General features: G+C 49.6%; 1 protein-coding gene across 1 annotated transcript in view; it reads left to right on the forward strand.

Annotated features, from left to right (window-relative positions):
• The window catches only part of LOC134928663 (uncharacterized), a 32,934-nt gene extending 15,455 nt beyond the window's left edge, over nt 1-17,479 (forward strand). Inside the window, exon 4 of the mRNA XM_063924627.1 lies at nt 15,346-17,479. Coding sequence (XP_063780697.1) covers nt 15,346-16,475 — 1,130 coding nt within the window. The 3' untranslated portion in view covers nt 16,476-17,479. The remainder of the gene's footprint in view (nt 1-15,345) is intronic.
• Nucleotides 17,480-17,885: the final 406 nt, after the last annotated feature.

A 17,885-nucleotide genomic window follows, 5' to 3' on the forward strand; every position in this document is an offset into this window, starting at 1 on the left:
ACCGGTGGGGGCACGTCTTCGGCTCTTCAGCCAGGTCTGGGTTCAGTCGGACCTGGATCCTTGGGTGCTAGGAATTGTGACCCAAAGGTGCAAACTGGAGTTCGAAGACGTGCCTTCACACCGATTTCTCTAACGTCCTAAGTGGATGCTGGGGACTCCGTAAGGACCATGGGGAATAGCGGCTCCGCAGGAGACTGGGCACAAAAGTAAAGCTTTAGAACTACCTGGTGTGCACTGGCTCCTCCCCCTATGACCCTCCTCCAAGCCTCAGTTAGGTTTTTGTGCCTGAACGAGAAGGGTGCACACTAGGTGGCTCTCCTGAGCTGCTTAGTGAAAAGTTTAGTTTTAGGTTTTTTATTTTCAGTGAGACCTGCTGGCAACAGGCTCACTGCATCGAGGGACTAAGGGGAGAAGAAGCGAACTCACCTGCGTGCAGAGTGGATTGGGCTTCTTAGGCTACTGGACATTAGCTCCAGAGGGACGATCACAGGCCCAGCCATGGATGGGTCCCAGAGCCGCGCCGCCGGCCCCCTTACAGAGCCAGAAGACAGAAGAGGTCCGGAAAATCGGCGGCAGAAGACGTCCTGTCTTCACCAAGGTAGCGCACAGCACTGCAGCTGTGCGCCATTGCTCCTCAGCACACTTCACACTTCGGTCACTGAGGGTGCAGGGCGCTAGGGGGGGGCGCCCTGAGCAGCAATAAAAACACCTTGGCTGGCGAAAATACATCACATATAGCCCCCAGGGCTATATGGATGAATTTTAACCCCTGCCAGAATCCATAAAAAAGCAGGAGAAAAGTCAGCGAAAAAGGGGCGGAGCCTATCTCCTCAGCACACTGGCGCCATTTTCCCTCACAGCTCAGTTGGAGGGAAGCTCCCCTGGCTCTCCCCTGCAGTCACTACACTACAGAAAGGGTTAAAAAAGAGAGGGGGGCACTAATTAGGCGCAGTATTAACAATACAGCAGCTATAAGGGAAAAAACACTTATATAAGGTTATCCCTGTGTATATATATAGCGCTCTGGTGTGTGCTGGCAAACTCTCCCTCTGTCTCCCCAAAGGGCTAGTGGGGTCCTGTCCTCTATCAGAGCATTCCCTGTGTGTGTGCTGTGTGTCGGTACGTTTGTGTCGACATGTATGAGGAGAAAAATGATGTGGAGACGGAGCAGATTGCCTGTAATAGTGATGTCACCCCCTAGGGGGTCGACACCTGAGTGGATGAACTGTTGGAAGGAATTACGTGACAGTGTCAGCTCTGTATAAAAGACAGTGGTTGACATGAGACAGCCGGCTACTCGGCTTGTGCCTGTCCAGACGTCTCATAGGCCGTCAGGGGCTCTAAAGCGCCCGTTACCTCAGATGGCAGATATAGACGCCGACACGGATACTGACTTCAGTGTCGACGGTGAAGAGACAAATGTGACTTCCAGTAGGGCCACACGTTACATGATTGAGGCAATGAAAAATGTTTTACACATTTCTGATAATACGAGTACCACCAAAAAGGGGTATTATGTTCGGTGAGGAAAAACTACCTGTAGTTTTCCTGAATCTGAGAAATTAAATGAGGTGTGTGATGATGCGTGGGTTTCCCCCGATAACAACTGATAATTTCTAAAATGTTATTGGCATTATATCCTTTCCCGCCAGAGGTTAGGGTGCGTTGGGAAACACCCCCTAGGGTGGATAAAGCGCTCACACGCTTGTAAGAACAAGGGCTCTACCCTCTCCTGAGATGGCCGCCCTTAAGGATCCTGCTGATAGAAAGCAGGAGGGTATCCTAAAATGTATTTACACACATACTGGTGTTATACTGCGACCAGCAATCGCCTCAGCCTGGATGTGCAGTGCTGGGTTGGCGTGGTCGGATTCCCTGACTGAAAATATTGATACCCTAGATAGGGACAGTATATTATTGCCTATAGAGCATTTGAAAGATGCATTTCTATATATGCGTGATGCACAGCGGAATATTTGCCGACTGGCATCAAGTCTAAGTGCGTTGTCCATTTCTACCAGTAGAGGGTTATGGACACGACAGTGGTCAGGTGATGCGGATTCCAAACGGCATTTGGAAGTATTGCCTTATTAAGGGGAGGAGTTATTTGGGGTCGGTCTTTTCAGACCTGGTGGCCACGGCAACAGCTGGGAAATCCACGTTTGTACCCCAGGTCGCCTCTCAACATGAGAAGACGCCGTATTATCAGGCGCAGTCTTTTCGTGGGCAAGCGGGCGAAAGGTTCCTCATTTCTGCCCCGTAACAGAGGGAGAGGAAAAAGGCTGCAGAAATCAGCCAGTTCCCGGGAACAGAAACCCTCTCCCGCCTCTGCCAAGCCCTCAGTATGACGCTGGGGCTTTACAAGCAGAATCAGGCACGGTGGGGGCCCGTCTCAATGAATTTCAGCGCGCAGTGGGCTCACTCACAAGTAGACCCCTGGATCCTTCAGGTGATATCTCAGGGGTACAAATTGGAATTCGAGACGTCTCCCCCTCGCCGTTTCCTAAAGTCGGCTTTACCGATGTCTCCTTCTGACAGGGAGACAGTTTTGGAAGCCATTCACAAGCTGTATTCCCAGCAGGTGATAATCAAGGTACCCCTCCTGCAACAGGGAACGGGGTATTATTCCACACTGTTGTGGTACCGAAGCCGGACGGCTCGGTGAGACCGATTCTAAATCTAAAATCTTTGAACACTTACATACAGAGGTTCAAATTCAAGATTGAGTCACTCAGAGCAGTGATTGCTAACCTGGAAGAAGGGGACTACATGATGTCTCGGGACATCAAGGATGCTTACCTTCATGTCCCAATTTACCCTTCTCACCAAGGGTACCTCAGGTTTATGGTACAGAACTGTCACTATCAGTTCAGACGCTGCCGTATGGATGGTCCACGGCACCCCGGGTCTTTACCAAGGTAATGGCCGAAATGATGATACTCCTTCGAACGAAGGGAATTTTAGTTATCCCTTACTTGGACGATTCCCTGATAAGGGTAAGATCCAGGGAACAGTTGGAGGTCGGTGTAGCACTATCTCAGGTAGTGTTGCGGCAGCACGATTGGATTCTCAATATTCCAAAATCGCAGCTGATTCCGACGACTCGTCTTCTGTTCTTAGGGATGATCCTGGACACAGTTCAGAAAAAGGATTTTCTCCCGGAGGAGAAAGTCAGGGAGTTATCCGAGCTAGTCGGGAACCTCCTATAACCGAGCCAAGTCTCAGTACATCAATGAAATGGTTCTGGGAAAAATGGTGGCTTCCTATGAAGCAATCCCATGCGGCAGATTCCACGCAAGAACTTTCCAGTGGGACCTGCTGGACAAATGGTCTGGGTCGCATCTTCAGATGCATCAGCGGATAACCCTGTCACCAAGCACAAGGGTGTCTCTCCTGTGGTGGTTGCAGAGTGCTCATCTTCTAGAGGGCCGCACATTCAGGACTGGGTCCTGGTGACCACGGATGCCAGCCTGCGAGGCTGGGGAGCAGTCACACAGGGAAGGAATTTCCAGAGCTTATGGTCAAGCCTGGAGACATCACTTCACATAAATATCCTGAAGCTAAGGGCCATTTACAATGCTCTAAGCTCAGCAAGACCTCTGCTTCAAGGTCACCCGGAGTTGATCCATTCGGACAACATCACGGCAGTCACCCACGTAAACAGACAGGGTGACACAAGAAGCAGAAGGGCAATGGCAGAAGCTGCAAGGATTCTTCGCTGGGCGGAAAATCATGTGATAGCACTGTCAGCAGTATTCATTCCGGGAGTGGACAACTGGGAAGCAGACTTCCTCAGCACGACCTCCACTCGGGAGAGTGGGGACTTCACCCAGAAGTCTTCCACATGTTTATAAAACTCGACAAGTATTGCGCCAGGTCAAGGGACCCTCAGGCAATAGCTGTAGACGCTCTGGTAACACAGTGGGTGTACCAGTCAGTGTATGTGTTCCCTCCTCTGCCTCTCATAACCAAGGTACTGAGAATTATAAGATGGAGAGGAGTAAGCACTATATTCGTGGCTCCGGTTTGGCCAAGAAGGACTTGGTAACCGGAACTTCAAGAGAGGCTCACGGAGGATCTAAGAAGGGACCTGCTCCAGCAAGGACCCTGTCTGTTCCAAGACTTACCGCGGCTGCGTTTAACGGCAGGGCGGTTGAACGCCGGATCCTGAAGGAAAAAGGCATTCCGGATGAAGTCATCCCTATCCTGATCAAAGCCAGGAAATATATAACCGCAAAACATTATCACCGCATTTGGCGAAAATATGTTGCGTGGTGCGAGGACAGTAAGGCCCCGACGGAGGAATTTTCAACCAGGTCAATTCCTACATTTCCTGCAAACAGGAGTGTCTATGGGCCTGAAATGGGGTTCCATTAAGGTTCAAATTTCGGCCCTGTCAATTTTCTTCCAAAAAGAACTAGCTTCAGTCCCTGAAGTTCAGACGTTTGTGAAAGGGGTACTGTATATACAGCCTCCTTTTGTGCCTCCAGTGGCACCTTGGGATCTAAATGTAGTTTTTGGGATCCAAAAGTCACATTGGTTTGAACCACTTAAATATGTGGAGTTAAAATATCTCACATGGAAAGTGGTCATGCTGTTGGCCCTGGCCTGGGCCAGGTGCGTGTCAGAATTGGCGGCTTTATCCTGTAAAAGCCCTCATCTGATTTTCCATTCGGACAGGGGGAATTGAGGACTTGTCCTCAGTTTCTCCCTAAGGTGGATTTCAGCGTTTCACCTGAATCAACCTATTGTGGTGCCTGCGGCTACTAGGGACTTGGAGGACTCCAAGTTGCTAGACGTTGTCAGAGCCCTGGAAATATAGGTTTCCAGGACGGCTGGAGTCAGAAAATCTGACTCGTTGTTTATTCTGTATGCACCCAACAAGCTGGGTGCTCCTGCTTCTAAGCAGACTATTGCTCGTTGGATTTGTAGTACAATTCAGCTTGCACATTCTGTGGCAGGCCTGCCACAGCCAAAATCTGTAAAAGCCCATTCCACAAGGAAGGTGGGCTCATCTTGGGCGGCTGCCCGAGGGGTCTCGGCTTTACAACTTTGCCGAGCAGCTACTTGGTCAGGAGCAAATACGTTTGTAAAATTCTACAAATTTGATACCCTGGCTGAGGACCTGGAGTTCTCTCATTTGGTGCTGCAGAGTCATCCGCACTCTCCCGCCCGTTTGGGAGCTTTGGTATAATCCCCATGGTCCTTACGGAGTCCCCAGCATCCACTTAGGACGTTAGAGAAAATAAGAATTTACTTACCGATAATTCTATTTTTCGTAGTCCGTAGTGGATGCTGGGCGCCCATCCCAAGTGCGGATTGTCTGCAATACTGGTACATAGTTATTGTTACCAAAAAAATCGGGTTATTGCTGTAGTGAGCCATCTTTTCTAGAGGCTCCTCTGTTATCATGCTGTTAACTCGGTTTAGATCACAAGTTATATGGTGTGATTGGTGTGGCTGGTATGAGTCTTACCCGGGATTCAAAATCCTTCCTTATTGTGTACGCTCGTCCGGGCACAGTATCTTAACTGAGGCTTGGAGGAGGGTCATAGGGGGAGGAGCCAGTGCACACCAGGTAGTTCTAAAGCTTTACTTTTGTGCCCAGTCTCCTGCGGAGCCGCTATTCCCCATGGTCCTTACGGAGTCCCCAGCATCCACTACGGACTACGAGAAATAGAATTATCGGTAAGTAAATTCTTATTTCTCTGACGTCCTAAGTGGATGCTGGGGACTCCGTCAGGACCATGGGGAATAGCGGCTCCGCAGGAGACAGGGCACAAAAGTAAAAGCTTTAGGATCAGGTGGTGTGCACTGGCTCCTCCCCCTATGACCCTCCTCCAAGCCTCAGTTAGGTTTTTGTGCCCGGCCGAGAAGGGTGCAATCTAGGTGGCTCTCCTAAAGAGCTGCTTAGAGTAAAAGTTTTGTTAGGTTTTTTATTTTCAGTGAGTCCTGCTGGCAACAGGCTCACTGCAACGAGGGACTTAGGGGAGAAGAAGTGAACTCACCTGCGTGCAGGATGGATTGGCTTCTTAGGCTACTGGACACTAGCTCCAGAGGGACGATCACAGGTACAGCCTGGATGGGTCACCGGAGCCGCGCCGCCGACCCCCTTGCAGATGCTGAAGAGAGAAGAGGTCCAGAAATCGGCGGCTGAAGACTTCTCAGTCTTCATGAGGTAGCGCACAGCACTGCAGCTGTGCGCCATTGCTCTCAGCACACTTCACACCAACGGTCACTGAGGGTGCAGGGCGCTTGGGGGGGCGCCCTGGGCAGCAATGAAAGTACCTATGCTGGCTAAAAATACATCACATATAGCCCCTGGGGCTATATGGATGTATTTAACCCCTGCCAGGTTGTCAGAAAAACGGGAGAAGCCCGCCGAAAAGGGGGCGGGGCCTATTCTCCTCAGCACACAGCGCCATTTTCCTACACAGCTCCGCTGCTAGGAAGGCTCCCAGGCTCTCCCCTGCACTACAGAAACAGGGTTAAAACAGAGAGGGGGGGCATTTATTTGGCGATATTATTATATATTAAGATGCTATAAGGGAAAACACTTATATAAGGTTGTCCCTGTATAATATAGCGTTTTGGTGTGTGCTGGCAAACTCTCCCTCTGTCTCCCCAAAGGGCTAGTGGGGTCCTGTCCTCTATCAGAGCATTCCCTGTGTGTGTGCTGTGTGTCGGTACGTGTGTGTCGACATGTATGAGGACGATGTTGGTGAGGAGGCGGAGCAATTGCCTGTAATGGTGATGTCACTCTCTAGGGAGTCGACACCGGAATGGATGGCTTATTTAGGGAATTACGTGATAATGTCAACACGCTGCAAGGTCGGTTGACGACATGAGACGGCTGGCAAACCAATTAGTACCTGTCCAGGCGTCTAAAACACCGTCAGGGGCTTTTAAAACGCCCATTTACCTCAGTCGGTCGACACAGACACGGACACTGACTCCAGTGTCGACGGTGAAGAAACAAACGTATTTTCCATTTGGGCCACACGTTACATGTTAAGGGCAATGAAGGAGGTGTTACATATTTCTGATACTACAAGTACCACAAAAGAGGGTATTATGTGGGGTGTGAAAAAACTACCTGTAGTTTTTCCTGAATCAGATAAATTAAATGAAGTGTGTGATGATGCGTGGGTTTCCCCCGATAGAAAATTATTGGCGTTATACCCTTTCCCGCCAGAAGTTAGGGCGCGTTGGGAAACACCCCTTAGGGTGGATAAGGCGCTCACACGCTTATCAAAACAAGTGGCGTTACCGTCTCCAGATACGGCCGCCCTCAAGGAGCCAGCTGATAGGAGGCTGGAAAATATCCTAAAAAGTATATACACACATACTGGTGTTATACTGCGACCAGCGATCGCCTCAGCCTGGATGTGCAGCGCTGGGGTGGCTTGGTCGGATTCCCTGACTGAAAATATTGATACCCTTGACAGGGACAGTATTTTATTGACTATAGAGCATTTAAAGGATGCATTTCTATATATGCGAGATGCACAGAGGGATATTTGCACTCTGGCATCAAGAGTAAGTGCGATGTCCATATCTGCCAGAAGATGTTTATGGACACGACAGTGGTCAGGTGATGCAGATTCCAAACGGCACATGGAAGTATTGCCGTATAAAGGGGAGGAGTTATTTGGGGTCGGTCCATCGGACCTGGTGGCCACGGCAACAGCTGGAAAATCCACCTTTTTTACCCCAAGTCACATCTCAGCAGAAAAAGACACCGTCTTTTCAGCCTCAGTCCTTCCGTCCCCATAAGGGCAAGCAGGCAAAAGGCCAGTCATATCTGCCCAGGGATAGAGGAAAGGGAAGAAGACTGCAGCAGGCAGCCCATTCCCAGGAACAGAAGCCCTCCCCCGCTTCTGCCAAGTCCTCAGCATGACGCTGGGGCCGTACAAGCGGACTCAGGTGCGGTGGGGGGTCGTCTCAAGAGTTTCAGCGCGCAGTGGGCTCACTCGCAAGTGGACCCCTGGATCCTACAAGTAGTATCCCAGGGGTACAGATTGGAAATTCGAGACGTCTCCCCCTCGCAGGTTCCTGAAGTCTGCTTTACCAACGTCTCCCTCCGACAGGGAGGCAGTATTGGAAACAATTCACAAGCTGTATTCCCAGCAGGTGATAATCAAAGTACCCCTCCTACAACAAGGAAAGGGGTATTATTACACACTATATTGTGGTACTGAAGCCAGACGGCTCGGTTAGACCTATTCTAAATCTGAAATATTTGAACACTTACATACAAAGGTTCAAATCAAGATGGAGTCACTCAGAGCAGTGATAGCGAACCAGGAAGAAGGGGACTATATGGTGTCCTTGGACATCAAGGATGCTTACCTCCATGTCCCAATTTGCCCTTCTCACCAAGGGTACCTCAGGTTCGTGGTACAAAACTGTCACTATCAGTTTCAGACGCTGCCGTTTGGATTGTCCACGGCACCCCGGGTCTTTACCAAGGAAATGGCCGAAATGATGATTCTTCTTCAAAGAAAAGGCGTCTTAATTATCCCTTACTTGGACGATCTCCTGATAAGGGCAAGGTCCAGAGAACAGTTGGAGGTCGGAGTAGCACTATCTCAAGTAGTTCTACGACAGCACGGGTGGATTCTAAATATTCCAAAATCGCAGCTGTCTCCGACGACACGTCTGCTGTTCCTAGGGATGATTCTGGACACAGTCCAGAAAAAGGTGTTTCTCCCGGAGGAGAAAGCCAGGGAGTTATCCGAGCTAGTCAGGAACCTCCTAAAACCAGGAAAAGTGTCAGTGCATCATTGCACAAGGGTCCTGGGAAAAATGGTGGCTTCTTACGAAGCGATTCCATTCGGCAGATTTCACGCAAGAACTTTTCAGTGGGATCTGCTGGAAAAATGGTCCGGATCGCATCTTCAGATGCATCAGCGGATAACCCTGTCTCCAAGGACAAGGGTGTCTCTTCTGTGGTGGCTGCAGAGTGCTCATCTACTAAAGGGCCACAGATTCGGCATTCAGGACTGGGTCCTGGTGACCACGGATGCCAGCCTGAAAGGCTGGGGAGCAGTCACACAAGGAAAAAAAAATAATTTTTCCAGGGAGTGTGATCAAGTCTGGAGACTTCTCTCCACATAAATATACTGGAGCTAAGAGCAATTTACAATGCTCTAAGCTTAGCAAGACCTCTGCTTCAAGGTCAGCCGGTATTGATCCAGTGGGACAACATCACGGCAGTCGCCCACGTAAACAGACAGGGCGGCACAAGAAGCAGGAGGGCAATGGCAGAAACTGCAACGATTCTTCGCTGGGCGGAAAATCATGTGATAGCACTGTCAGCAGTGTTCATTCCGGGAGTGGACAACTGGGAAGCAGACTTCCTCAGCACGACCTCCACCCGGGAGAGTGGGGACTTCATCAGGAAGTCTTCCACATGATTGTGAACCGTTGGGAAAGACCAAAGGTGGACATGATGGCGTCCCGCCTGAACAAAAAACTGGACAGGTATTGCGCCAGGTCAAGAGACCCTCAGGCAATAGCTGTGGACGTTCTGGTAACACCGTGGGTGTACCAGTCGGTGTATGTGTTCCCTCCTCTGCTTCTCATACCTAAGGTACTGAGAATTATAAGACGTAAAGGAGTAAGAACTATACTCGTGGCTCTGGATTGGCCAAGAAGGACTTGGTACCCGGAACTTCAAGAGATGCTCACAGAGGACTCATGGCCTCTGCCGCTAAGAAGGGACTTGCTTCAGCAAGTACCATGTCTGTTCCAAGACTTACCGCGGCTGCGTTTGACGGCATGGCGGTTGAACGCCGGATCCTAAGGGAAAAAGGCATTCCGGAAGAGGTCATTCCTACCCTGGTCAAAGCCAGGAAGGAGGTGACCGAACAACATTATCACCACATGTGGCGAAAATATGTTGCGTGGTGTGAGGCCAGGAAGGCCCCACGAAGAAATTTCAACTCGGTCGATTCCTGCATTTCCTGCAAACAGGAGTGTCTATGGGCCTCAAATTGGGGTCCATTAAGGTTCAAATTTCGGCCCTGTCGATTTTCTTCCAGAAAGAATTGGCTTCAGTTCCTGAAGTCCAGAAGTTTGTCAAGGGAGTACTGCATATACAACCCCTTTTGTGCCTCCAGTGGCACTGTGGGATCTCAACGTAGTTCTGGGATTCCTTAAATCACATTGGTTTAAACCGCTCAAATCTGTGGATTTGAAATATCTCACATAGAAAGTGACCATGATGTTGGCCCTGGCCTCGGCCAGGCGAGTGTCAGAATTGGCGGCTTTGTCTCACAAAAGCCCATATCTGATTGTCCATTCGGACAGGGCAGGGCTGCGGACTCGTCCCCAGTTTCTCCCTAAGGTGGTGTCAGCGTTTCACCTGAACCAGCTTATTGTGGTACCTACGGCTACTAGGGACTTGGAGGACTCCAAGTTGCTAGATGTTGTCAGGGCCCTGAAAATATAGGTTTCCAGGACGGCTGGAGTCAGGAAAACTGACTTGCTGTTATCCTGTATGCACCCAACAAACTGGGTGCTCTTGCTTCTAAGCAGACGATTGCTAGTTGGATGTGTAGTACAATTCAGCTTGCACATTCTGTGGCAGGCCTGCCACAGCCAAAATATGTAAATGCCCATTCCACAAGGAAGGTGGGCTCATCTTGGGCGGCTGCCCGAGGGGTCTCGGCTTTACAACTTTGCCGAGCTGCTACTTGGTCAGGGGCACACCCTGGCTGAGGAGGACCTGGAGTTCTCTCACTCGGTGCTGCAGAGTCATCCGCACTCTCCCGCCCGTTTGGGAGCTTTGGTATAATCCCCATGGTCCTGACGGAGTCCCCAGCATCCACTTAGGACGTCAGAGAAAATAAGAATTTACTTACCGATAATTCTATTTCTCGTAGTCCGTAGTGGATGCTGGGCGCCCATCCCAAGTGCGGATTGTCTGCAATACTTGTACATAGTTATTGTTACAAAAATCGGGTTATTATTGTTGTGAGCCATGTTTTCAGAGGCTCCGCTGTTATCATGCTGTTAACTGGGTTCAGATCACAGGTTGTACAGTGTGATTGGTGTGGCTGGTATGAGTCTTACCCGGGATTCAAAAGCCTTCCTTATTGTGTACGCTCGTCCGGGCACAGTATCCTAACTGAGGCTTGGAGGAGGGTCATAGGGGGAGGAGCCAGTACACACCACCTGATCCTAAAGCTTTTACTTTTGTGCCCTGTCTCCTGCGGAGCCGCTATTCCCCATGGTCCTGACGGAGTCCCCAGCATCCACTACGGACTACGAGAAATAGAATTATCGGTAAGTAAATTCTTATTTTTTTCAAATCGGCCTTACCAGCTTCTCTCCCAGAGAGAACAATAGTTGCAGCGGCAATACAAAAGCTGTGTCAACAGCAGGTGATTATCATGGTTCCCCGCTTACAACAGGGGAAGGGGTTTTATTCAACTATTCGTGGTCCCGAAGCCGGACGGCTTGGTCAGACCGATTCTACACCTAAAATCCCTAAACCTGTATTTGAGGAGATTCAAATTCAAGATGGAATCTCTCCGAGCGGTTATCTCCAGTCTGGACGGGGGGGGAGTTTATGGTCTCACTGGACATAAAGGATGCATACCTTCATGTCCCCATGTACCCTCCTCATCAGGCATACCTGAGATTCGCTGTACAGGACTGTCATTTCCAATTTCAGATGTTGCCGTTTGGGCTTTCCACGGCCCCGAGAATTTTCACCAAGGTAATGGCGGAAATGATGGTTCTCCTGCGCAAGCATGGAGTCACAATTATCCCATACTTGGACGATCTCCTGATAAAAGCGAGATCAAGAGAACAATTACTGAAAAATGTGGAGCTCTCTCTGAAGGTGCTACGACAACACGGCTGGCTTCTAAATTTGCAAAAGTCGCAGTTGGTTCCGACAACTCGGCTGTCGTTCTTGGGCATGATTCTGGATATAGAAAAACAGAGGGTTTTTCTTGGAGTGGAAAAAGCTCAGGAAATCCAGAACATGGTCACGGCTCTGCTAAAACCAAAAAGAGTATCGATTCATCAATGCACTCGAGTGTTGGGAAAGATGGTTGCGGCCTACGAGACCATTCTGTTTGGCAGGTTTCATGCAAGAGCTTTTCAGTGGGACCTACTGAACAAATGGTCAGGGTCCCATCTCCAAATGCATCGGTTGATATGCCTGTCCCCCAGGGCCAGGATCTCTCTCCTGTGGTGGCTCCAGGGGGCTCACCTTCTAGAGGGTCGCAGGTTCGGAATTCAGGATTGGGTTCTCGTGACCACGGACGCGAGCCTCCGAGGATGGGGAGCGGTCTCACAGGGAATAAACTTTCAGGGAATATGGTCAAGCCAGGAGGCTTGTCTGCACATAAATGTGCTGGAATTAAGGGCCATATACAACGGCCTGAGACAGGCGGAGCACCTTCTTCGCAACCTACCGGTTCTGATCCAGTCAGACAACGTCACAGCCGTGGCGCATGTAAACCGACAAGGCGGAACAAGGAGCAGAGCAGCAATGGCAGAGGCCACCAGGATTCTTCGCTGGGCTGAAAATCACGTGAGCGCCCTGTCAGCAGTATTCATTCCGGGAGTGGACAACTGGGAATCAGACTTCCTCAGCAGACACGATTTCCATCCAGGAAAGTGGGGACTTCATCAAGAAGTCTTTGCAGAAGTGACAAGTTGCTGGGGACTACCTCAAATAGACATGATGGCGTCACGCCTCAACAAGAAGCTTCGGACGTATTGTTCAAGGTCAAGGGACCCTCAGGCGATAGCGGTGGACGTGCTGGTAACACCATGGGTGTATCAGGTGGTGTATGTGTTCCCTCCGCTTATACTCGTCTCAAAAATATTGAGAATCATAAGAAGAACAAAAGTTCAGACGATACTCATTGTTCCAGATTGGCCTCTAAGGGCCTGGTATCCAGATCTTCAGGAAATGCTCACGGAAGATCCTTGGCCTCTTCCTCTCAGAGAGGACCTGTTACAACAGGGGCCGTGTGTGTTCCAGGACTTACCGCGATTACGTTTGACGGCATTGCGGTTGAACACCAGATCCTAGCTAGGAAAGGTATTCCAGTGGAAGTCATCCCTACTCTACTTAAAGCTAGGAAGGAGGTAAAGGCGAGGCATTATCACCGTATCTGGAGGAAATGTGTCTTGGTGTGAAGCCAAGAATGCTCCTACGGAGGATTTCCAGCTGGGTCGTTTTCTCCATTTTCTACAGACAGGAGTGGATATGGGCCTGAAGTTAGGCTCCATTAAGGTGCAGATTTCGGCTTTATCAATATTCTTTCAGAAGGAATTGGCTTCTCTTCCAGAAGTGCAGACTTTTGTGAAGGGAGTGCTACACATCCAACCTCCTTTTGTGCCCCCAGTGGCACCGTGGGACCTTAACTTGGTGTTACAGTTCCTTAAATCACATTGGTTTGAACCTCTTCAGACTGTTGACTTGAAATTTCTCACTTGGAAAGTGGTCATGTTATTGTTCTTGGCTTCGGCAAGGTGGGTGTCAGAATTGGCGGCTTTGTCTCACAAGAGCCCCTATCTGATTTTTCATGTAGATAGAGCGGAATTGAGAACTCGTCCTTAATTTCTACCCAAGGTGGTTTCGTCGTTTCACATGAACCCAACCTATTGTGGTGCCTGTGGCTACGGATGTCTTGGAGGATTCCAAGTCTCTTGATGTGGTCAGGGCTTTAAAAATCTATGTAGCCAGAACGGCTCGTATTAGGAAAACAGAGGCACTGTTTGTCCTGTATGCGGCCAACAAGATTGGCGTGCCTGCTTCCAAGCAGACTATTGCACGCTGGATCTGTAACACGATTCAGCAGGCTCATTTTACGGCTGGATTGCCGTTACGAAAATCGGTAAAGGCCCATTCCGCTAGGAAGGTGGGCTCTTCTTGGGCGGCTGCCTGTGGTGTCTCGGCGTTACAGCTTTGCCGAGCGGCTACTTGGTCGGGCTCAAACACTTTTGCAAAGTTCTATAAGTTTGATACCCTGGCTGATGAGGACCTCGCATTTGCTCAATCGGTGCTGCAGAGTCATCCGCACTCTCCCGCCCGGTCTGGAGCTTTGGTATAAACCCCATGGTCCTTAGAGTCCCCAGCATCCTCTAGGACGTAAGAGAAAATATGATTTTAAACCTACCGGTAAATCTTTTTCTCCTAGTCCGTAGCGGATGCTGGGCGCCCGTCCCAGTGCGGACTAAAAGCTGCAATAATTGTACATAGTTATTGATAAGATTACACACATGTTGTTACTGTTGAAATCAGGCTGTTGCTGTTTTCTGTTGTTCATACTGTTAACTGGTTTACTTATATACCATGTTGTACGGTGTGTTTGTGGTGTGAGCTGGTATGTGTCTCACCCTTGATTAACAAAATCTTTTTCCTCGAAATGTCCGTCTCCTCTGGGCACAGTTCCTATAACTGGAGTCTGGAGGAGGGGTATAGAGGGAGGAGCCAGTTCACGCCCATTAAAGGTCTTAAAGTGCCCATGTCTCCTGCGGAGCCCGTCTATTCCCCATGGTCCTTACAGAGACCCCTGCATACTCTACAGACTAGGAGAAAAAGATTTACCGGTAGGTTTAAAATCTTATTTCTCCATCACCATACTGTTATAAGGTGACGGAAAATCATTCAGATGTTATTAAACAATAAGCGCACTTTTGTGCCTTATCGTATCTTTACATGGGATCCGCAGCGCCCAGTTACAGAGTACATAGACAAATAAGCAAAACAAGAAGACAGTGACTTACAGTACAAGACAATATAGGGCAAGTACTGGGTGTATATATACATAGCTGCGTCAGTAGATAACATAAATATCAGGGTGGCAGAACCCCGCGGGATTTGGTGCCGCTGAAAGGAGTATTGAATAGTAGGTAGGTTAAGTCAGAGATGGAAAAGCACATGAGGGCAGAGGGCCCTGCTCGTGAGAGCTTACATTCTAAAGGGATGGGGCGCACAGACAGGGGTGATGCAGATGGGATTGAAAGTGAGCATGGGAAAAAAAGGTTAGGATAAGAGATGGTAGTGGGTCGTGAGAGCCCATTTTAAGTTTTGTGGAGAGTCTGAGGGGGAGTGGTAGGGAATTCCAAAGGTAAGGAGCAGCATGTGAGAAATCTTGGAGGTAGGAGTGGCGGTGTGCATTAGGAGCATGGGAGAGGAGTGTGTGTGTGTGTGTGTGTGTGTGTGTATATATATGTGTGTGTGTGTGTGTGTGTGTGTATATATATATATATATATATATATATATATATTTATTTATTTATTTTGGGGTTGGGGAATGTACTTGGTGATATATTGTGTTACATATCTGACGCTCTCCGTTACATTCACAGCAAGTCCCAGACCATCCGCCGACCTCTCCATAGTCTCCCCGCTGGTCAGTACTTCTCCTGCCCAACTTTCCTTCGTCCACATATCGGAAGATGGGGAGAACGATGAGCAAGAAATGGATGTAACACACACCGTCACAATCAAACCTTTCACCGAGACTTGGCCAGCTGTGAAAGAGGTGTGCACGCTGGTGGCCACCCAGGGCCTGCTCCCGACACAGCAGACCATCGTACCAGCCTCATCAGAGTTACTTGCGGTGAAGCAGGAGGTACTTCCTCCCCAGCCTGCCTTGGTTCCAACACGTTGCGAGTCCCAGAGCTCCATCGTCTCCTCACCTGAGGGCTCACTCGCTAATGCTACTGGGCAGACAGAATGGAGTGTGAACGGCAGGGGAGACAACCCCACAGCCTCTGTGGTAAGCGGTGATGGGGAAATGGTGAATCTGAAGTTGGAAGATGAGGACGGAGACAGCCGAGAAGTGAGCAAAGGTTCTCCTTCACAGGAGCAAGGCAGAGGCAACTGGCAGGAGAACCAGGATGAGTGGGAGAGGCAGTCCAGGTCTCCCCAGCCGAGCGAGACTGCACAGGAAGACTCCATGCCATCCTCTTCATCCCAAGACGGGGAACCTTCTACGGGTGGAGATCTTGCAGCAAACGGAGACTGCGCCTGTGAACCGGATGAGCGCAGACCGGCATGGCGGGCTAATATGCATCGTCTGCTGGAGCTGGAGGAGCAGTGGGACACCTTATACCATCGGGAGCTCGGGATTTGGGAGGAAGAAAGGATCCAACAGCAGCAGCAGCGATCTCAAGATAGGGAGCTACAGCAGCAGCTTCTGGGAGTACTCACGGACATTCGCGATGAGCTGCGCCAGCTCAGACAGGAGCGGGCCACTGCCCGTCAGAACCAAGTGGCTCCCCCGGCTAATGGCACACTCCTACTTACCAACGCTGTCCCACCAGCGCCTGTAACACCAAAGGCCAAAACTGAACCCCCCGTCGCAGTTGAGGTTGCAGTGAAAAGTACCCCTGCTGTGACAACAAGGCGCAGGGGACGGCCTCGCCTCATCAAGCCCAGTCCAGAACCAGTCCGCCCCATCAGGCCAGCTCCAGAGCCATCCACAAGTAGCTGAGCTTCATCCACTGTGCTAGTTCCTCATTTTATGTACTGGCATCGTTGGTTACAAAGAGGTCAGCTGCCCCCCCCCCCCCCCCCCCCCCCCTCCCCTCCCCCTACCTGCAGCGTGGTCTGCTCAGGACGGTCTACGGCACTGGAAGGGTTAATAACGGAAAAAACTTTTTTCTTTATATATTTTTTTTATATTGAACAGAATATAGTGTCTGTCCTGTTAGATTCTCATTATGTCGCTGTAATGAAATCTGAACACCCGGTGTAGATATATGCAGTGTCTTGCCGTCTCAGGCTGTGCGGGTGTCTGGGGAACAGGAAGGATGTTTTGTATAGATCTAACTGGGGCGAGTTATAGCTAATATACAAAATATATATATATATAGTATTTTTTTTATCAGTCACCCGGACACTTAGGCCTTAAAATGATCCTCATCCCAAATTATGTCTCTGCGGAAAGGAAAGCGGTTGAAATCCGGGTCGGCCAGACTTCCTGCGGGCCCCGTCGTCACCAAGGCTGTGCGCGGGGACTGCCATTTATTTTTAAAACAGGTTGTAGAGCTGCAGATGTAGAGAAATGATGGTAGCGTCACTAGACATCACTGTTTGTCTTTTATAAATTGTACAGAAACGCCCACCAGGTAGAAGAGGCTGAGTAGCAAAGGGTTAATGTCATAGTATTTTTTTTTTTTTCCTTTTTAATTTAAATTTTTATTTTAAAAAAGACCTTTCTAGTTTTCTATGATATTTTTCGGGTCCCTTTAGAACGTCTGAGAACTTTGAATCCAAAGGTCGCTCCCTTGGGGGCCCAATTAATCCTAAAATCCAGGTAGTCTTCTGGAGTGATGAAGCATGAAATAAGGACTGGTTTTAGCAAATTGCTGAGAGACCCCAATTAGGGGGTAACGGACTGGTGGATGAGGCCGACTCTGGCTAGAACCATCCTCTTGTTACTCATCCAACAACTGGACCTTTTAATCTTTTCATGCAATAAAGGATTAATTTTTATCTTTCTGTCATTTGTGTGTGATGTCAACAATTCTCAGACGGACGCTTATGAGAGAGCACACGTCTATTTCTGTGAATGTTCCTGGGGCTGAAGTGTGGGGGAGGGGGGTGGGGCGCCAGTAAAACGGGTTCAGTATGATTTGTCGGCGCACGGAATGCCGGCTGTCAGAATACCGACGATATCCCAACGGGGAAGGTAAGTGTTTCTCCCTCTTTAGTGCCTGACCCTAACCTTGCCCTGGTGCTGCCTAAAACGAACACCCTGCCGTGCAGCCTAACCTCCCCCCCAGTGGTGCCTAACTCTAACTCCACCCTTCCCGCAGCCTAACTCGCCTGATATATTTACGTTTGGGATGCTGGCTTCTGTCTCCTGAACCTGTTGGGATTCCGGCATTCCGGCTGCTGA

The sequence above is a fragment of the Pseudophryne corroboree genome, chromosome 5, assembly GCF_028390025.1.
Source record: "Pseudophryne corroboree isolate aPseCor3 chromosome 5, aPseCor3.hap2, whole genome shotgun sequence".
NCBI lineage: Eukaryota > Metazoa > Chordata > Amphibia > Anura > Myobatrachidae > Pseudophryne > Pseudophryne corroboree.